Source organism: Opisthocomus hoazin, chromosome 21 (assembly GCF_030867145.1).
Source record: "Opisthocomus hoazin isolate bOpiHoa1 chromosome 21, bOpiHoa1.hap1, whole genome shotgun sequence".
In the NCBI taxonomy this organism is placed as follows: Eukaryota; Metazoa; Chordata; class Aves; order Opisthocomiformes; family Opisthocomidae; genus Opisthocomus; species Opisthocomus hoazin.
Window position 1 is genome coordinate 5,370,569 of NC_134434.1, and position 22,255 is coordinate 5,392,823.

The 22,255-nt window shown below is 45.0% G+C and overlaps 1 protein-coding gene across 1 annotated transcript in view; it reads right to left on the reverse strand.

Annotated features, from left to right (window-relative positions):
* MYH10 (myosin heavy chain 10) overlaps positions 1 to 17,343 on the reverse strand; it is a 106,834-nt gene extending 89,491 nt beyond the window's left edge. Inside the window, exons 1-3 of the mRNA XM_075440658.1 lie at positions 17,262 to 17,343; positions 14,268 to 14,645; positions 601 to 757 (exon numbers count right to left, since the gene is read on the reverse strand). Coding sequence (XP_075296773.1) covers positions 601 to 757; positions 14,268 to 14,612 — 502 coding nt within the window. The 5' untranslated portion in view covers positions 14,613 to 14,645; positions 17,262 to 17,343. The remainder of the gene's footprint in view (positions 1 to 600; positions 758 to 14,267; positions 14,646 to 17,261) is intronic.
* Positions 17,344 to 22,255: the final 4,912 nt, after the last annotated feature.

The window sequence follows — 22,255 nt, forward strand, 5'->3', positions numbered from 1 at the left end:
CCACAATTCAAAGCAGATGCCCACCACAAACCTTCTCTCTATTCTGCTACAGATATGACCTATACCAGTTTGGAGAAAAAAAAAAATTAAGATCTTCACCGTTAAGCATTTCCCTGACATCTTTTTGAACACATACCATTGTCTCATTGTCACTTCAGATTATTTGTCAGCTGCCAAAACGCCAAGATTTTTACAGAATTAGTGAGACAAGTCATTAACGTACTTTAGCTTTCCCTTTTCAATCACACTTTTTCATTCTTACTTCATTCAAAGCTAGTGCACTAACATATTTTGACGTTAATCTTCTCTTCTTTCTTTAAGAAGAAAGTATTCCTACTATAACTTTCAGTGCCACCAGCTAGCACAGTACACTTCCTATCAGTGTTAGCTTGCATCTGTATCTCAGTAAGTCATGCCAATACGGGTCAATCTCCAAGTTATCTTTATTCTGAATGTTTAAAAGCTTCACACACACACACTCCCCCTTTTAAGCTTTTCATTGTGTTAGAAATTACTATATAGCTGGATAATGAAGCTCCTGACTTTTAGGTACATTACAAAGAGTTATCAACTGTTAAGTAACATTTAACTAGGCCTTACCTTGTAGCATGCACCTATATGCAGATTCAGATATCGCATAAATGTGCGGTGGCATTTCATGGCGCTTCTTCCCTCTGTACATCTCGATAATGTTTTCTGAATAAATCGGGAGGTTCTTGTAAGGATTTATAACCACGCAGAACAGCCCTGAATAGGTCTTAAAATAAGAAAAGAAATAAACGTTTCTTTTAGTAAACAGTATTGAAATAGAACCATAAAGAACAGACAACTTTTTTCACAGGTTCCATAATATTTATCTTAGAATGAAATCGAGGTCCGTTTTGTTGAGCAACACAAAAGTACATACTACATACAAATTAAAGGTTTCTAGTTCTTTTGAAAGGCTCTAATTACCTCCATAAGGAGTAATTTAAAGGTAATAAATACGAGTAAATATGAAGTGCAACATCTGATCTCTTTCCCACAGTTATTTAAATCTCCCTTCCATTTGCCAAATTACAGGATCCATGGACAGTTTTTGAGGTTCAACTCCTTCAGTAAAATGTGCAAAGTTATTTTGTTTTTTTGAAGAAACTGATCATCTTGATTAGTCTAATAAATAATGTGAAAAATGAAAAAGCCTATTTCCAACCATGACTACTACTGCAATCCTACTGTTTTTTCATATTGGCATGTCTTTCCTGCTCCCCAGTATTTTGGTTTCGGCTGCCGCCGGCAACAAAAGCGCCACGCGGCCGCCCCTCCCCCCGCCGGCGTGCGGAGGAGAATGGAAAGAAACAGGCAGAAACCGGTGGGTCGGGATAAGGGCAGTTTAACAGAACAGCAAACAGAGGGAAAACAGGAACAACAACGATACAAATAAGGAGAAAACACAACAAAAAACAGACCCGCTCTCTCAGACCGCGCCGGCGCCGCACGCTCCCGAGCCGCGAGAGAGTTCTCGCCGAGCCGCCCCCCCCGGAACCCAGCGTGACTCACAGGGTATGGAACACCGGGCTCTGTTCGGCCAGGTGGGGTCAGCCCCCACCCCCGGCTGTGCCCCTTCCTGGAGTCCGGTGAAAATTAACCCTGTCCTGGCCAAACCCAGGACACCCAGCCTTTCTCAACCCCAAAGCAGTCTCCTCCTGGAGAGGTCATTCCCTCCACTGTCCCACCCCAGCTGATGGACAGCCTGGCAGCTGGCACTGCAGACAATGTTTCATACTCTGCTATCTGAGTTGCTACTGAACAGAAGTTACCAGGACTACTATAACATCAAGAAACTCAAGAACAAATTTTACATTACTTATTTCATTAACTCTTATTGAGGCATTTCTGTTTAGTCAAAAAACGCCTCAAGTTTTACAAAATTGAGCATGCATTGCCAACAATATATACAAGTCCACATTTCCCTGTGAACAAAGTATCAAAGGCTCCTTCAGAACAGGTCAATTTCTGCTCCATTGAAGGTATCTATAAGGAAGTTATCATACAAATATATACGAAAGAAACATGTATACAGTCAGCCACTCATACTTCATTGCCTGGGAAGGACAGAGGAGCACGGTCTGGCTGTATGGGCCTTACTAGGGATCAAAGGCTAAGCTCACAGACAGACAGTTTTGCACTATGCAAAAAACAGAACTAATCCATTGTGGTTCCCTTAACCAAGGCATCCAGATGACTCTTGCCATTTCAGAATCAGCCTAAACTCATGGTTTTTAAGAAAAGTGGAATCTCTCCATTCACCTTTATTTCATCGCATGGTTTGAAAGTGTGTTCTTTTTGGTCATTAATACTATTCACATCTTTACTAGCATAGGAACAAAAGAGATCGGTTTTGATGGAAACAGGGAGTATCTTTCTGAAAGTCAGGAAAATTGTGTTTCTTACCTTTGCAGGCTGAGAGGAGAGGATGAATTGAGACAGTAAGCAGACAGCATTAACAGCTGTTGAGAGCCTACAGCATTAAGTAGGTAGCTCGTGATTCCTGTAACATTTGTTAATTTAAAGAACATTTCTGCTACATTTGTATGAACGCAGTAGCTGAAATTCCTTATCTGCTTTTTTTTCAATATATAGAAGATTTTATCTGGAGGAAAAAGTACCCTGTTCTTTCTACACCTACAAGGGATTCTGGATACACAGACAGAAGGTGATCTCTGAATTGAGTCGGGAACTCCACCGGTAAACAAAAAGAACTTGGGTTTATGCCAGATGTCCTGACATAAGGACATCTTGTGTCCTCATAGAAAAGTTATCTCTCCACTTTGGCCGGATCTGCTGGATGAAAAGTACTGCAGTGCCTTACCCACCTTTGGTAATAAGGTATTTATTTCTCAAGAGAAAGGAAACAGATGTTATCAGGTCAACTGGCCCAAGCATAATGAACAACTTATCAGTCATTAACTCAATATAAACACAGGTCTGTCGGCAAGTGGGCAGTTCCTCCACAGCCTCGTTTACAGCCTTGTGTTCCTACCACTGTCCCTCTTGCCTGCATCGGCACCCTTGCAGTAACTTACTGAGCTGGATACTCCCGAAGATAAATTTCCAAAAGAATTGGCTGGTAACAGAATCAGTTCCCCAACCAAACTCCTTCACGGCCACTAGTCATACTGTAAGGGAGAGGGAAGGCAGGACAGTTATTTTAATAGGATGCTACACCTAACCAGGGATCCAATTAACTGATAAATACTGGATCTTCAGTCCTAGCCAGTTGTCTTCCCTTTTGTGCTCAACTGAGGTCACCCACATTCATCTACAACCACTACAGCTGACACACTAAGGCATCAAGAATTACTACAAGCCTGATTTCCCTTCTAGACTTCAAATAAGAAAAACTAGAAGGCACACATTCACCAAGCTCAAAAAAAATCACTGAGCAGCACCTAAGCTGTGCTTCTCCACTACAGCCACATCTAATGAAAAAAAAGACTTTGTTACTGCTGACTGCAGATGAGATCTTGTCACAAGCAAAAGAATTCACACAGCCAAAATCCAGTTCCAGATCTGTTCCAGCACACCCCTCTAACCAGTGTAACGGCATCAATGCTTGCTTAAGCCAGCAGACCTCTCTCCTCCAGGATGATTCTGGACTCTAATCCAGCAGCACTTCTGAGCCCTGGTCTGTTTTGCACCCACCCAGCTTCAAAGACTTGCAATTTACCTCCATGGGGTGCAGTTCCAGATCTTGCTGTGGATGGGAACTCTCAAAACAGTGACTGGTGGTTAAGCTGTAAGGGTACTGTAGCATACACTAGCTACATTAGAGCCACCCTCTTCCAAAAGCAACCCCTCTGTCTCTCTGCAAATTCATCTAAAACTTTTATCAGTTCTTTCAGTCCTTTTATATTCACAAAGGAAAGTTGTTGGGGTTTTTTTTCCCAGTATCACTGCACTTCCCCAAACATGAATAAACTGATCTGGTAAGTACAAAAAAAAAAAAATCTGAAGCACTAGGATAAGAACAGCTATTTGAAGATAATCCTTCCCTCCTTCCCCCAGTTGGCATCTTTTGTTTATTTCCCCAACACAGACACGGAGTAAATGTTTTTACTATTTAGCTACACAAAGAATTAATAATTTATAAAAACAAAATCAACAATCCTTCAGACCTCTACTGATGATACCTAACCTGGAAGCCTGTCTAGACCATCTCCCGATGCAGTAATTGGATGGATCGGTGAACTTGGAATGATTAGAATAAGCAAAGTCCAGCTAGATACCAACATAACTCAGCCAATCTAGAGGAAGACCAGCAAATGTGCTGGACAAATGAAAAATGTTCATTTAAGAGGCTCTATATTGAACAGGGCCAAATTAGAAGTTATGAAGCACAAAATTCTACTGTTTCAGTGGTGCTGGGGTTCATTTATTTGAAACTAAATCTAAACAATAGACTTTTATCCCTGACCATTAAGTCTGTGTCATGACATAGCTTGTCACATGCAGCACCTTGAGCTCCAACATCTTGATACACATTTATCACTCGGTTCAATTTCCTGCTGTTTCCCTGCAGAATCTAAAAATCACCTTTTTTAAAACATCACCACACTGTACAGCCTTAATTTATTCAAAGGAAGATGGAACTGAGTTCTCCCATATGGCTCCCAAATTTCCTGACCATCACCTATGGCAGAAAGCAACACATGAACATACTGGTGGGTTGCTTTTGTGGCTTGGTAGGCATATAAACACAGAAGGAATGCTTTTATTGAGTCAAATTTAATTGGGAAGTAAGTGGTAGAAAAATTCTATCCAGCAATGCTATATCTGCAAGTCTCACAGTACATTATTATATCTACGACAGCAAAATGGACGTATGGGCTTTCTGCATGCAAACTGAAGACGTGAAAAAGTAGGTTGAGGTTGCTTTACAAATCTTGAAAAGCTTCTTGGTGATCAGCCGTAGAAAGAATTAACCAGAATACTTGCACATCTGCCTTACAAATGGACACCCTACTGAATGAATACCACCATGCAACTGTTAAAGATGCCCAGAACATTCAGACAAGCTGAAGGGGCAGAGTCATGCCCTGTGCCTTCTCTCTATTCTGCAGCACATGGACTCTGCCAAAACTCTCAGATCCGAATTACAATTATGATCAAGCACTGAAGAGCTACAGTAACTAGCCAGCCTGGATGAAGAACCAGACTTCATGAGTTTTTCAGCTGACAGAGGTAGATACATACATTAAGAACTGAAAGGCAAGTAAAGATGCTTATTCACCTCAGGATCACAGATTCAGCTGCAAACAACCTAGTTGCTTGAAAACACACACATTTCTGCTTTACTGAGGAACAGGATACAGACAACAGCAATAATGCATATTGGAATGCATACTCTCAACTACTTGTCTCTGGAGCCTAGCCTAAGGCAGTGCTCTGACAGAGGTTTGTTATACAAACTCTCCTTCAGGACACTAATTGTGGAGTTTGAATGTTTCCAGATGCTTACAAGTCTTTATCCAGTAGTGCATCATTTAGTAATTTGGATTTTGGTAAGCTACCCCAGGCTGTAGAGTTCAGGTTCCTGGTGCTGGCCTACTAGAAAACTACATTGTATTCCTAGCAGTAAGCAACCTGAGAAAGAGCTGTATGTAAGTGAACTACTAGCAAATAGAGACTGCATTATTTCCAGGTAAAAGCACATGGGAATTTAGGCTCTGAATTTGGAGTGTGGGCTCCAGAGCAAGAAAGGTTTTCACGGTCTGTCTTCCCTTCAAACCATATCAAACCTTCACTGTGTTTACACATACGGTGGTGTTAGTGTCAAAAGCTTTGTACAATTCCTTAGATTAATAGCTCAGCTTTACAGTTTTTGCATCAAGGAATACGCTGTTACAACTGTTAGGTTGGTTCCTTCTGCCACAACATCAAAAGTCCTCTTTAAAGCATCACTCCAGAGTGCATTAGCAAGACGCAGGTAAATTTTTGGAATTTGTAACAATCAGTTTGCATCACCCAAGTATCCAGGCTCAACATTTATCTCTAGTTCTTCGAATATAGAAAGTGACAGATTTACTCTATCACTACATAAATAGTTAAGCTGAAGTAAGCTGCTAGACATCTCCTATTATTACCCAAAACATAAACCAGCAGTTTCTAGCCCAGAAAGCAATCCCTGTTTTAAGCAGTATTCCATACACTAATAGGGTAGAGCACATTCTCCAGATTGATAAATTGCACGATGATAACATTTTCTTGTCTGGTTTCACTTCCTGAGGTTAGGGACCTGCCTTTCATAGTCCAAGACCTATTAAGTCCTCCGAGCTTGGCACGGTTTTCTCATGTACTACCACCTTTTCCCCTTAAATGGGGCAGTTACCTAATCCTAAATACAAGCCTTAAAGCAGGGCAGGCAGACAGCTCTTCAGTCTCCTCAGAGGAGGAAAACAAGACTGTGGCCTGGAGTGGAACATGTTCTCTGTGTTGCACAGCAGCTCATCCCCAGCTGCGATTCACCTCCCCTCCAGGCAGCACCACAGCAGCCCTTGCACCATCAACCCAAGCCCATGTTCAGTCAAGACTGGAACCCAGAAATCTCTGCACAAGCCCAAACTGCTGGATTAAAAAAAACATAAGTCCTACTGGCACCCAAGAAGTTGGGTCAAGGGCACCAACAAGGGTAAGGAATCCACTGCAGGGTACGGGGAACCTCAGCTCTGACAGAGGCTGGAGGACAAGAGCCATTGACTGTTACTCAGGGCAACTGAAGAGCAATATCCATGCAAGAAAGGCAAGCAGCACAAAACACTTACAAGCTATTAAAGTACAGCCCAAACTTTAGAAGACTTGTCTACAGATGTTCTCTACAGCTAGCACTGAAGAGGAGGTTCACCAGTACCATATTTTCACATTTATAGCCTTCAGGTGATGTGTTTAAGGAGAGAAAAAACAACATTAGATCAGCAGTGCAGGTTATACACCAGCTCCCAGAGATAGACAGGCTCAGTGTCAGAGCCACTCAGACAGCATGACTGCTTCAGCCACAGCAACTGCCAAGATATTAAACATGATCCTAGGTTGTACCAGGGCCAGAAAAGTATTAATGTCCTTTCATAAGGCTCCTGTATAGCTGCATGTTGGAGCTTGAATGCCCTACAGAAGTCTTACGATGGGCTACCCGTGACTTCTGATACAGCCATACAGCTTGAAGGGGTGTCTTGCAACACTATGCATTCCACTGAGTACTTGAATGGGAGTCTATAATCCAAATTATTGCATCTTTTCAGGTTGCTAATCTAACATTTTTAATAGCAGCAGAGAATCTATGACAAGAACATGCATTTTTGCATATTCTGCTTGCCTGGGGGCAAGGAAAGCATCAATTCACTTCCCTTAAATCCCTCCGACATTTCCAACAAAGTAAAATCCTACACAGAACCTTCTTAACTTGATCACTTTTATGAGTATTCCAAAAATCAGAGTTAATTTAAAAACAAGTTCTCATGTCAAAGCAGCCCTTACAATCTGTACACCACCACTTCTGCAATATATTAGGTACTAGATCCAGTGACTGGTTTGTGTTAAGGAAAAAGATGAAAGTAAGTAACAAACTATTTCTTACAGGTTCTTTTAATACCAGCTTTCAATACTCAGCAACATGAAACATTCTCAACTAGGCCTGCAGGAAAATTAAAGCAATTATTACACACAAGCTTATATAATAACACAGATTGTTCTAGGTTACGCTCTGGCCTCACAGGAGGCAGCAGCTTACAGCTTATAGACAGCTCCTCAAGCACCGTTTTATAAGAGCTTCCACCCACAGAAGATTCTGGAACCAGGGACTACAGCATATTTCTCATTCTTTCCCTCTTATGCCCCAACAAAATAGAAAGTACATCAAAAAGTGAAAGTAGCATAGGATTGCAGACTAATTACAGAGATAATACTTGTAATTATCAAAAAATATCTGCTGAAGTATTTTTAATTGCACAACAGTAAGCATGTTTTCTTTTTTATTGGTAGAAAGAAAACCCAGTAGGCATATACATGGAGAGCAATAATTAGCAGCAAGGTTCCAAAGCTTTCAGCCTTACATAAGCAGTTTCCAACCCTTCTGACAAAGTCTTAGCTAAAAAAAAAAGTGGAGGAGGGGGCAGGGAAGATGACACATAGTTCATAACAGCTTGAAGGACTTTGAAGTTGAATCTAACCCTTTCCGCCAGAGTGCTTTCACCATCTTTTTGTCCCTCCTCAAGGAACAGTAAAACGAGTCATCTCCAACTTGACTTCACCTACAACAGGCTGCACCAGAGGAATATCCAACACAGTTGCACCGAGGCACAAGGCCGTCTGGATACTGACAGGGGTTAATGGAAGTCAAGCATTTGAGAAATTCCATTAATTTTAATCCTTTTGACTGAACAAGGTCATGAAGCAGTTAAGCAGTAATTGCAATGATTTATGGGGGTATCAGCACACTACATACAATCAGCTGTGGGCAATGGACTTCCTCCAGTAGAGCCAGACTAGAACATGTGTGGCAAGGGCAACATTTTTTTAAACAGATTATTGTAAAATCCATTGGATTTTGAGTATCTTAGTTTTTAGTGTAGCTTAATTACACTCTATGTTTGAGTAAGCAACTCCTTCATCCCATCTTACTGCACCTGGTACAAGAATGGGAACTTTTGACTGCACAAGACAGACTTTCGGTCCTGTAATACCTTCTTTCAGTTTGATTATCTTTTCTAACTCAAAACATTTACAGACCCATTGAGTCCACAACATGCCATTTATCTAGGAACTTTTCAGATACTGGTCTGCACTTACCAGTCACACCACTAAAATACAGCCTTCTACAACTCAGATGTTATACTTTTCTGGAAAATCAGTAAGGTGTGTCCAGCCCTTACAGAATCCATACTATTAGTGTTTACTAGTGCATTTAGCAAGAAACCCATTTGGTTTAATAAAATATTTCTGTTAACGAGATGAGCAGAAGGTTGTTTTCACACTCTATAATAGAGTAGGTAGGAACATCTAGACATTTAAAGTATGCTTTAAAAGATAAATGGAAGGGTCTTCCTTGCCATCAAAAGAGGTACGGACACAAAAGCAGAGCTTTAAATGGGTGGAATAAGTGTCACCTAGCCCAGACTTAGAAGTATTAACAGTCATTAGTTTATTCATTCCAATTCCAGCCAGTGTATGCAATACAAAGAACATACTGCTTTCCCTTTAAGTAGAAATGCAGTCTTTACATTCCTGATCTATGCAACCAGCTGCATTTTGATTAACTGAAATGCTTTTAATAGATTTAATAATTCAAAATACTATGAAAATTATATCCAGAATGCTGCCTAACAAACCATTGAAACACTATTTAATCAGGAACACTAACCAATTCGCTTTTTGCAATTCTAGAAGTGGTATAGCGTATCTCAAAATTTACATTCAGAGTTCATAAAAAAGGAGAATTTTCTTGCTCTGAAGTGAAAGAAAAGGACTATCAAAGCGCACACTAAGTAGCCACTCACTCTTCCAAATGCAGAGCAAACAAAATGGTAAAAAATAACTGAAATATTCTAAAAGAATACTGATGCAGTTCTTCCCTTCAGATCAGCTATATGAGTCAAACTGTGTAGTAAACTGAGTAGAAGCCTAATTTTGAACATAACTGACATGCCTATATATAAGCTTTCTGAATAGACACTGAAGGTAATATGTTGTTGATATTGCAGTGCATAGAGAGCCAAGATGGAGAAAATGCCTTTTGCTACACCAGAAACTCCTTTGCAGCTTTCAGACCTTATTTGTAGCTTTCCATCAAAGCACCTTTCTCCCCTCTATATTGCCAAGTGCAGCATCTGTCCTCCTAGCACTTTATTTTCAGACCAAATCCTCCTTCATGTTTATCTCCCCTGCCACTCCCCCATCCCTCACCACCAAAACCAGAGACCCTTTTCAAGCATCTCCTTCACAGGGCTCCAACTGAATGAGACAGCTATGGCTCAGCCAAAGCTACTTCTTCAGCTGGGCTTCACACACTCCCCACAACATCAAACTGACACCACAAACCTCTGAGCCATGAACAAAACTGCTCCTCAACCTCTACAGCTTACAGCACAGCAGCTTAAAAACTGCAGTCAGTTATTTCCTACATGCAGATACCATGTTGGACCATGAAGGGTTTGGAAGTGGTTCATGAGAAACCCCAAACCTCATGAAGCAGTGACAAGGAGAATTACTGGAGCAGTAATCTTGCCTATCATAGCTTGTCACAAGGCATTAAGTCAACAGTGGTCTTAAGAACTTAGCAGCATTCAAGGCTGATGGACCCTTAACATCCACTCTTTCCAGTGGCTATCTACATTTCATTGTCTGATTCAAAGATATCTTCCCCCCCCCCCGGCCCAATGAAATCAGGGTTCACTGACATGACTTAAGCAGAAACCAAAAATCTAGGGCTGCTTTCTAGAAACCTTCACAGTGATATTATACATGCAGGTTATGTAAAAATAAAGATGTTTCCTCACTCAGGCTATAGACCTTGGTGATACAAAGCCTCTGACAACTAGACGCCTTCCTTAAAGCAATGCCCCCAGAAAGATATCCGGTAGTCACTTCATCATAGTATAAGCATATTCAAGAACCACCACAAAACTAGTCTAAGCAAAATCATGTTTATTCCACGTCTTCAAAGGACTGCCTAAGCCTTTGGATATTCCTCCTGGGTACCCTTACAATGAAATAACTCCAGTTTCTGATCTACAGCTATGAAGGATATTACTAAATACACACTGAAGCTAGTGTTAAAGCTGACCACTTTACAGCAGAGCAGGCAGAATACAAAGCTGAAAAATTAACAGTTAACAAGCATTTAAGGTAAGCAAAACCCATGAGAAGCTGCCATTACAGCAAGACATGAGACTAATTCAGAGTATCAGCGACTCAAATGATACATCCCTGCCACAAGAAATGCCAATATCCCTAGAAAAGCTGTGAAATACAAGGAAGAGTGAAAGCTCCTACCAAAGGCAGAAGTAATGAGAAAAAACTGCTGTAGACAGCTGCACCTTCACAGAACCAGCACTTGCACTTCATGAAAACGAAACCTTAAACATGAGCAGAGATCATCTCGGGGACTCTCAGATTCTGCAGGATCATGTTTTGTCATTGATGGGTTAAGAAAAAGTGCAAGAAGTCATAATGATAATTTGTCCCATTCCCAGGGGTGAATATATATATTACATACTAAACACATTTGCGAAGATAGTACAGCTTCTCTAGGAAAGGATATATTTTTTTTTTTAACATACTCTTCAGTTACACTCAAAATTAACCTTGTGGCAAGAAATTGAATGGATGACATTAAAATTGGAGTAAGAAATTGAGTTATTTCACCTCCAGAGCAAAACTGGGATCACTGTAGTTTACACTCCAACCATCTTCCCAGCAGCTCTTGTACAAGTCCTGCTGCCTTTCATCTTCTGTGCTGTCGTGAACAGACCAGAAATAAAGGCAAGACCAAGCATTGACATCATGCTTTTAGAAGCCATGGGTCTTCCAAATTCTCCACTTGTGTCCATCCCCAACAGCACAGCAATAATGCAACCGAGAGGCCAACATCATGCCACTTGGCAGACATTAGAAATGCTAGAAGTTCCAGAAACTCCTCACCATCCCTACTAACATGTTACTTGAAACTCTTCTTGATGTAGTGAGCATCACTGCCCGGGTCATGTCGACTGGCACTAGCTAGCTTTAGTCAGCCCTCCCTATTCCTCCAGCAGTGTCATCTTGAAGAGGCAGATTATAGACCAATGACTAGACCCACTGGCCAAATCCCTCGGCTTGTTTGTTTCCTTTCTAGGGATTGAAAGGAAACATGTATCTACTTCAGTTGACAGTCTTTCACCTTCTACTTCCTAGAAAGGCAACACTGCATGATGCCTATTGTGAATTAAAGGAAAACCAAAACAGATTCACCACCTCCATCTTAACTACTTCAGACCAACACCAAAATATAAGATTTCAGTTTAGTTATTACAAGAGTACTATCTGGAAATCAAAACACACCTTTAATCAACTCTTGTCATGGCCAAACCACCATCATTCACTGGATCAGCTCAGTTAACTTCGGCTCTTTTCTTTACACCAAGGGAACATAAGCAGGTTACGCAGGCAACAGCAATTGCTCCAGGCTGTGCAGCCAGCAGCAATCACAGCGCCACATGCAAGAAGTTTAGGGACCCCGACAGAGACCCCTACCAGAACCTCATTAAAATCCCCACAAACTCAATTTCTTGATGAAGTTTCTCTCTGTGGCCTATTGATCTTTGCCAGCATTCAGCCTGTACTCTAACAGTACTCACAACTGCTTTTTCGTCCCCTTCAAAAAAACAAGCAGAGTTTTAACTTCAGAGAAGACGACAGTATTACATCTGCATAAAAACATTCCTGGTAACAGCAGCATCCTCCAGCAAGGTTCCTGTAACTCAGACCTCCAGTTAAGGCCAAGAAATCCATTAGCTTCTTGATCCTAACCAACTTCTTCCAGCTCGGGGCGGAAGAGGTCACTAGCAATATACCGATGCAGTAATCCTCCTACGTGACAGCAGTACCTCAATACCAAGGAACCAAGTTTTAGAGACTGCCTCAACAGTTAAAGAACAAAAGCAGAAAGGGGCAGGGGGTATAGAAAGAAAAAAAAAAAAGTCATTTATAGGATATCACTTAAAACTCCACATGTAGGATAAGCCAGCCCTTTCACGTAGGGGAGTCTTTTAATTTGTCACTCATCCAAAGAAACACAGTACTGTATCATCTGTGTGTACAGAAGAGTGACAGGTTCTCAACGCCATCCTCCAGCAGCATTTCCTGCTATGTTTACTGTACGGGGTCCTTGCTCTAAAGCTTGCTTTGACATTCAAGGCCTTCAGCTTTGAACTTTCATAATGAAATACAGTTATAATAGTTGTAATGAAATTCATAACAGCTAGAATTATGATTGATACATATACTGAAAACTTTTGACCTATCAACTTGTTTACTTTTAATTTTCAATCCAGTCCTTACTAATTACCCAATTAGTCTACTTATAAGCTTGCAGGAAGCATTCCAGAAGTATTTTTTGCTCAGCTCTGCTGTAAGGGCCTTGGAAGGGTAAAAACCAAAAACCCTCATAGTAAATGGACAAAGAAGCACAAACATGAAGAATATTTTGAAGTCACGCATAATTTTCAATAAGTCTAAATATTACCAAGGGCCAAGCAAAAAACGTACCCCATAATACCTAGATGGAAGGGAAAATGCACCAACTAACTAGCAGAACTAAGTAAAATGGATTTAAGCTTTAGAACAAGTGTTTATTAAAGTGAGCCAAGCACTTCAGCAGATGTTCCAGTTTCTTTTAAGATAGAAAGTCTACTTGTAGCTCTTAACGATACTGTGACTCAACAAGTCACTATGCAATCGGTTTGCCAAGAGACAAGGACCTACTCTGAACTGTACGGCACAGACACTCATTTAATGTTGTTCAAGGAAGGAACAGGGTCAAAAGCAGCATCAATGGCACTGCGTTTTCTAACTCTATAGAAAGACAGTGATAAGCCAGATGTTCCAAACGGTGCTTCAAAACCACTGAAAAAGAAAGCTTTATCTTATTGGTTTATTTTAAGCACTTGAACACATTCTTTCCTGGCCCACTAAGTTAATACTAGATTCCAAAAAGACATTTTGCATTCCTAGCACTCTCCAAGTTCAGCTTTTAAATAATAGCATAGCCTCTTATTATCATTCTTAATACACAGCAAGTTAAAACAAGATACATGCTTATTCATATGAACAATTAAACAACAGTAATTCAGCAAAGTTAGGTTTTGTAATCTCTCGCCAGCTCAAACAAGCCATTTGATACTATTCACTGTATCAGTTAAGCATGTCTGAGGCAAGTGCTCTCATGAGTGGCATGAGCTAAGCACCCAGAGTTGCCATTTAGCCTTCTATTTTTGAAAGATGCTTGTAGTATTAGTTCCATAGGAGAATTTTTTATTATTTGTTCTATGACAACAGAGTTCTTGGCCTGTACACAGCATGGAAAAAGGACCCTGGACTATTTTAAGTGCTAGGGACACAAAAAAAAAAAAAAAAAAAAAAAAAATCAAAAATCAGAGACAAGACCCTCTTCCTCCACTTCAAATAGGTAAAGGAATTGGAATCAGGTAAGTTCAGCTGAATTAGTTCCCATAATGAATCTAATAATTAGTACTTACATAGATGAGCCCAGAGTAATACCGATCCTTTAAATTATGTAATACAGAGGCCTCATTTAAACAGGTTAATTCTGCCATGTCTTCCACTTTAGAGAACTTGGGGGGATTCATCTTCTGAATATCATCTTTGTTGACCAGTGCTTTCTTTCCATTCTCTGCCAGTTCGACCAACACTTCATCCCCTTTTTCCTCTTTGATGCTGGCTGCCTCAAAACCATGGCGCTCTGAAGGAATCCACACCAACTTTTTAGCAGTCCAATCAGCCTGGGTGGCAGGGTTGTAGATTACAGCCCTATCCACGAAGAGGTATCTCTCTGGATCTTCCTGTCCAGATCTCTGTGCCATTGTAGGAAGTGAAGGTGTCCACTGTCAGTTACCCTGTAAATTGGAGAGGAAAAAAGCGAAGAGTATGTTACATACCATATTCTTACCAATTAAATGAACGGAGCTATGGCACAGCCACCTAATAACCTATCACTAACGTGAAGAAGCATTGTTAGTTTCTTCCACAGTCTAAAGAAGCTGCTATACAATTGAGAGCCCCTATTCACACAGCCACCCTCTGAATAAGCCAACTGCCATACAAAAGTTAAAATGATCTGTTAGGTATAATTCCAGACCCAGTACAGGAAACCCAGTATAAACCAGTTCTAATTGTACACCAACTAGAGACAGACATTGCAACAAACATAGGAACTGCAAGCGGGAAAAACACACATCTGTCTTCTGTACTTAAATAAGGAAGAGAAAATTTAACAAAAGCTTGCCAGTAAACCCACCTTCAATTGAGCAGTAAAAAAATACGTATATAGGTATACAAATATTCAAAGTGTTCAGTGGATGGCTAACTACAGTAACCAGAAGAACACAAGAATACGGTTTTAAAATGTGGATTTGCAACTACAGACAAGAACTTGAGACACTTGGGGTTTCTGCAAGCCACTAAGCTAGCTAAACCTTGCTCATACTCTTCTGAAAACACAAGACACTGCATTTCTACACCCCGCTTCTGTTCTCAGTCATGAGCGCTGACATCACCAAAAAAAGTCTCCAGATCTCAGGTTTACCTTGAGGCTCAGGAGGCAGCAAGGACAGATGCTAGATTTCCCAAAAGCTTCACAGGTAATTTGAAGGGGAAAGAAAAACCGCAGACAAGAGCTCCTGCACCCTCCTTTTACGTCTTCACCTCTAAGAGAAGCCACTGTATCTTTAGTCAATAATACTGTCACATCCAGGATTCCCAGAGCTAGCAGCTTCATCTGTAACTGCCCAAGGAGCAACAAAGTCTAGCCTGACACCTAGAAAGCAGGTCATTAAATATCTTGTGTTTTCACACACTAGATCTTCCCTGCTGAAAAAATGTTACATTCGCTAATGGCAGCCTCTTCCAGCAGGTAACCAAAAGGTTAGCTTCAAATGCAAGCAAGGTTTCGCAAACTGCATTTGTCACCTTTCATACTATGGCATGCACCCTGATGGAAGAAGTTCTGCAACACACCCATCCTCAGAAGAACACGCAATTACATACAACAGTTGTGTCTCCATCTACAGCATGGATATTCGTTACATCGTCCAACTTCAATGTAAAGTAAGCACAAAGTCACTGAGCCCTCCAGATGTTAGAGGAGCAGTCCGTTTACCACAGACGGCTTAATTCAAATCAAGAGGTGATGACTCAACATTCAAAGTATTTTAGCAGAGCCTCCAAGAGAAAACTTCAATGAAGAAAGAGGGAACCATTAAGGGGACACCTTAAGTGATAGCTGGACTCCTCAGCCAGGAAAATGACAATCAATTAGCCAAGGAATGCTATGTTTGGCTGAAGAAGCCCACAAATTTCATATCCGAGCCTCCAAGCCCAAGCGAGAAAGCTGGTTGTCTCCACTGTGCTGGCCTACAGCTGAAGTTCCAACAAAGACCTGAAACACCAAGGCCGCCCTCATGTGCGAAGGCACCTCGGTGTCAAGTCTCCGAAACCTCCCTGGCCAGGTACAACCGGCAGCCAAACGCTTTTATGATAAGCTTGGTCTCGGTTTTGCACACCAAGATATAGCAAAACCTAGAGGTCAGATAAAACTCATACAACAAAATGAACCGGTATTGTTCCCAGGCGGAATTAAAGGCTGAAGAAATGAATGTGTGGCCTGACTTTATACCGGTTCCTGAGGAATATACCTAACATCAGGGGATCACAGGTGATTTCAGGGTCATTCTTCCACTCTGGCTTTTCAATGCCAGAGAGCCCATCACAAAAGACCCTCTGCAGCAGGAAAGCAAGTCGCAGCTCACCCTACCCACGGCTCCTCCGTTAACAATGGCATTCAAATGAAATACACAAATGAGCATGTTTCTCATGCAGGAATCCAGCACTCCCAAAAGAAGACTAGTAAAAGAAAAAAAAAAACCCGCACTGGCCTTGCTGCTCCACACAAAAGCGTGGTGCGGGAATCCCGCCCTGCGGCCCGCGTATTCTCAAGGACGGGGGCAGCCCCGGGAGCCGCAGACCCCGCACCGCCGAGGGCTGATGCTCGCCGCCGGGCTCCCGCGGGCGCGGCTGCGGAGCCCCCTTCGCAGGGCCGCAGGCCCCGCCGCCCCGAAGGACAAAGGAGGCGGTCGGGGCCGCTCGGCCCGGCGGGGCCCGGGAGCGGCCCTCCCCGCCTCCTCCGCCGTGCAGCGCGGCCCCAGCCCCACGCCCCCCACCCAGCCGCCGCCCCGCCCGCGCGGAGGCTGCGGGAAAGGGAGAAAATGGCCACCCTCCCCTCAGCCAGGCAGCCGGGAGCGGCGGCGATGCGGCGGACGGGGGAGGGGGGGGGATGCGGCGGCGCGGGCGGGCGGGACGGCGCGGCCCACACAAGGGGGTCTTTGTGTGCCGGGCCCGCCGCCCCCGCCCCGCCCCAGTCCCACCGCGGGCGGGCCCGGCCGCGCACCCCGCCACCCTCGCAGCCCGCCCCGGTGAGCCGTGGCCGCCGCCGGGCGCCGCCGCCGCCGCCTCACCTGCGTAGCGCCCGGCCGCCGCCGTGCCCGGAGCTCGCACCGCCCGCCCGGCTCCTCAGCACTCTCGCCGCTCCGCCCCCCCACCCCGCCCGCCGCGCTCCTTTAGCGCCACACCGAGCCCTCCGCCCCCCGCCCGCCACTGCCGCCGGCCCCGCCCCCGCCGCCGCCGCAGCCGCGCTCCCATTGCGCGGCGGACACGTCCGTCCGCCGCCGCGCGCTCGCCCATTGGCCCGCGACGAGGCCGCTCTCCAGCCATGGCCATAGCAACCTCCACACGCTACCCTCCAAACACCGCCTCCCCGCTCCGCCCCGCCCCCTCGGCGCTGACTGGCGGGTTCCTCCCGCCCGTCGGCCCACAGCCCTCCTCTCACTGGGCGTCCGCCACGCCTGTCGGGGCTGGCTCCGCCCCGCGCTGCAGCACGCTCGGCGTGAGGCGCGGCGCGTCCCCGGCGCTGCAGCGAGCGGCGCGCGCGGTGCTGCAGCGCGGTGCGGGAGCGCGCTTCCCCCTCACTCACCCGCCTTCCCCCTCCCCTCGGCGTCCCCGCGTTGGGGTCGGTGAGGGGATGGTCGGACCCCGGACCCCGAGACGGCTTCTACCGACGCAAGAGATAACGGGGAAACCCGATCCCGGGCGCTGGGAGCGGGCGCTGCCCTTCGCGTCGTGGCCATGGGCTGGGGGTCGCCTCACGCTCTCCTCAGCGGTGCCGGTCTGAGGTGGTGGTCGCTGGTTTCCAGGCCCTGGTCCGGATGGCGGTCCGGCAGAAAAGGACCCGGACCCGATTTCCAAACTTCCAGGTCTAGAAACTGCGCCACAGCCCTCAGTAATTGCTCGCAGAGGTTAATTACCCTGACTATTAAAAATAAAAACCCAACCCTCGCTGCAAGTCTGGCGTGGTGTCGCAGCCCCCGGATCCGGTCGAGTGTCTCCGCGCTGGCCCTGCAGCCCCCTCAGCAAAGCGTGCTGCTGCATGAGGCCGCTCCGCCGCCACCCAGCAGCCCGGCCTCCTCTGCCCCAGCCGGCCGAGCTCCCGCTCAGATACATGTTTTTCCCCTTAAACATCATCCTGAGGGGTTTCGGAGCCCTCGCCCATTTGCCAGCACCTTTTCTGCATCAGACGGGTAGGCAGGAGGGTGCAGCATACGACAAAAAGCCATTTGCAGCATCTCGAGAGTCTCATCGGCTCACGTGGACTTCGAAAATCGGTGCCAGGTGGCTTTCGGGTGTAAGCCCTCGGGGGGCTGCTGGCCCACACGCTCCAGCGCTGCCACTGCCTGGGATTTCAAGAAGGAGAGCTTCAACATCGTGATGGCCTTCCCTTTTGGTTTTTTTTTTTATTAAATCTTTCCCATGTTTCGCTCCCCGGCTCAGGTCGCTTCTCAGGGATCACATATGGTGCATTCAACCTCCAGGGAATGGGCACAGCCTCTCACCGCAACCATGGCTCGCTCCAGCCACGTGAGCAGGCAGCGAAGAGCGTCGAGGGTTGCCAACGACGGAGCAGCAGGTTACATTTCTCCGCCCAGATCAAATGCAAATGTGACTGGCTCAGGAATCAGAGCTATTTTGGTGGACGGAATTTGTGTCAGATCGTTCTGAACAAGACGGCCAGCGGGGTGAGGAGCAGGGAGAAGCGGCAGGAGGGAGCATCAAGCCTGACGTGGGGCAAAGCCACAGTGGGGGATCCCGATAAGGGCTGGGGGTATCAGACAGCACCTGGGGACGGGAGTAAGGATGTCTCCCATTTCTCCTATGCTTAGGAAGCAGGACTTTCTGTGGACTACCTGCAGAAATGGAAGTGTTTCAAAGCAGCACCTGCCATTTCAATACAACTTCACGTTTTTGGACGGGTTGCTCCATTCAAAAAGGGAGGCAATAAGGCAAACCGTGGGGAACCAGGCTCCTGGCACGGAGCTGGAAATCATTCGGTCATCTCTGCTCATCTCTGCACACAAATCAGTTCATGCGCAACTCCTGGCACTTGGATTTATATGAAAGTCTCCCTCTTAATTACCATTGCAGTGGGAGGTCTCGTACATCCTGTTTCACCGAAAAATAAGGGTGTTGACTCTCAAACGCAGGTAGATGAAAGCCAAAAGGCTGAACTGGTTACTCCCCAGCTGCTTTTTGCTTTGCAAGGACTGCCACTCCCGGGGCCGGGATGGCTGAGCTGCGTGGCAAGCCGCCGTAGGCAGCAGAGCAAGGCCAACACCGCGCGGACTTTGGATTGCTTAAATACAGGTATCCAGTGTGCCACATCTCCCAGGTTTTACGTTTTTTCCTCAGTCAGCCAACAGGTCTCCACGAGGTGCTCAGCCGGCATTCACAGAGCGATGCAACCCCTCAGCAGTGCCAGGACTTTGCAACTGGAGCAGCCTGATGAGTGCTTTGTTCCCTTTGGAAAAACCACGTGCCCAAGGAGCAGCATCGTGCACTGGTTACGGTCACCCCTCAGTGACCACAGCACCCACATCCCAACACCCTCACGCTCTGGGTCAGCACCTCCACGTCACACTGCTTCGGGCTTCAGTCACAAAACTTCCATTTTTAGGCACGCAGTGTCTTTTAAAAGGAAAACAGAAACATCAAGCAGAAAACATTGTTTAGAGACAAGCTGGTTGAAGACTTTAGTTTCATTTGGAAAATGATTTCCATGGAAAATCTTTGAGGCTCCCGTAGATGCCACGTGGAGCGTGTCAGGGTTATAGCATTGAGTTATTATTTTTATCACACAATTATTTTTATCCAGGCCAGCGTTAGGAAGGAATTCCCCAAATCCACTGAATGTCTTTAACCGACAGAGGGAAAAAGGATATTTTTCTCTTCCCCAGGAGAGCGGAAAGAGCAGAAAGAAACATCTTTCGTAAAGGATTTTTGTTTGAATTAGAAACGCAGCTAGTCCCTAATCCTAAAATTGTTGCCCTGCATTTAAACAGAAGGCTAATGACACCGTTGATACTAGGGCATGCATGTGCTTAAGGCAAAGCATATCCCCGTGCGTGTTTCCAGAGCTGGAACCTGAGCAGGTAAATAAGAACCACTAAAGCTTAAAGCAGTGCTTGAGATTTTTAAACAATGTGGAGAATTCAGGCAAAAAATGCTCCATTCATTTTTAATTTAAAGGTCTTACTACTGGTGGCATGTATTGGAAATCTAATTTCCACACTGGGTGGTGTGCGCCTCCATCCCCAGCCTGCTTTGGATGTTGCTGGGCAGAACGAACTTCTGCAAGGGGAAAACACAAAACCGACATCCAACAGCTTTTTGTTCTGTCCCACAACCCTACCAGCATCCACCAATAAGCCAAACAACTCCTGTTCCTTGATTATTTGACACCTTTGCTTCCTGCAGAGACTGGCGTCCTCGCTCCCCACCCTGCTTTCCGACTGCGGCAGGATTTGGGCGCATCTCCAAGACTTACAGACTCAGGTCTGGCCTCCCCGAGGAGCCCCACGTCTCTGCAAAGCAGGACATCTCAGCATCTTTCTGGGTCAATTTTTTCTCAGTAACCTGAAGTACTGAACAACAGCGACCCAGGGTTTGGAATTAAATATTTAAATGCAGAAGTTACATATGCACAGACATGGTCTGTGCTTAGTGGTGACAAGGGGACACGTGAATAAAATCCATGCGGATTTGATTTCCAGCTCAAATCCTGACTTGCTGCAGCTTTGGGCAGCCACGGTACCTTCCCGGCCCTCACTCACCCTGCAAAGGGAAGAGACTTCAATATGCCCGTTTGCCATTTCAGAGGTGAGATCATGTTTGATGTATCATGGGCTTTGACATCTTCAGAAGGCAGGTGCGAGGAAAAGGCATGTAAAAAGCTGGCTACTTTGTTGCATGGGATCAAAACACAGAGAAGTGTAGGAATAAAAGAGAAATTATTCCACAATAAAATTACTTTATAGTAAACATTTCTATGGGAGAAGCTTGAAAGGAATTGGAAATTCAAGCCTCATGCTTAATGCTGGAGTTTCAAAGCTTTCCGAGATGTAATAAATTACAGTAAGATGAGGTTACACTTATTTCTTGAAGCATGCTTTCCTCCAGGACCGCACTGTTTATTTTATCTCATATGTCAATAGGAAACGTTCTGAAACAGGAGGTGTTTTCCAGGGCGCTGCACAGGGATCGGTGTCAAATATGAGCTTCATTGTCTCACCCATCATACATTTTAGTCCTGGATAGTTTAAAAAGTTAGCTAAATCAGGAATGGAAAGTCTGCTTCTTACTCACAAAAGGGGATTGCACAATAGTTGGTTGGACAGGCTGCTGTGAACCTGATGTCAGATCAGCAAAAATAGCCACCTCTGCAGCAAATGAGTCAAGATCCAAGCAGCAGAGCGAAAGATTTGCATTCCCTCCGAGCAAGCCTCCAAAAACCATGCGGCCGTTTGCTACCAGTTTGTGCTGGAAGCTGAGAAACCCCGTAGAAAATCTCAAGCCTCTTTGAGCGTGGAGGGCTGAAGCAGAGGACCCGGGATGAGCTCCATCTCGGATCATCCTGCTGCAATCATGCAAGTAGCAAGACCCAGACAGCCACAGAGACCTGTGCTCACCCGCTCCTTCCTTTCTCTCTTCCTTCCCCCTTTCTCCATCCATCACACTGGGAAGGAGCAGAGGCTGGGAAGGCAGAGCAGGATTTTCGCAACCATGCCTTCCACCCTCTGCACAAGGGTTTGGCATGTGTTTCTCTTCCCTCAAGGAAAAGGAGGGCTCATTCACAAGCCTCTGCTAAAAAACAGACAGAAATCTGAACCTCCCTTTTCCCCTCAAAGCAGGAACTTGTCTGCGAGATCTGTCCTCCCCCGCCTCGCTCACCACACCCTGAGATCGGAAATTATCCCCAGGAAAACCACGTGCGGCAGGTTTGGGGAGCTGCCCTTTTACTTCTGGCTAGCTGGGAGCTTGCAATTCACCGGGCCAAATTATCATCCCAGTTACACCAGTTTGCATTGCAGAAGCACTTCTCGCTTGCAGTACAGTTTTTAAG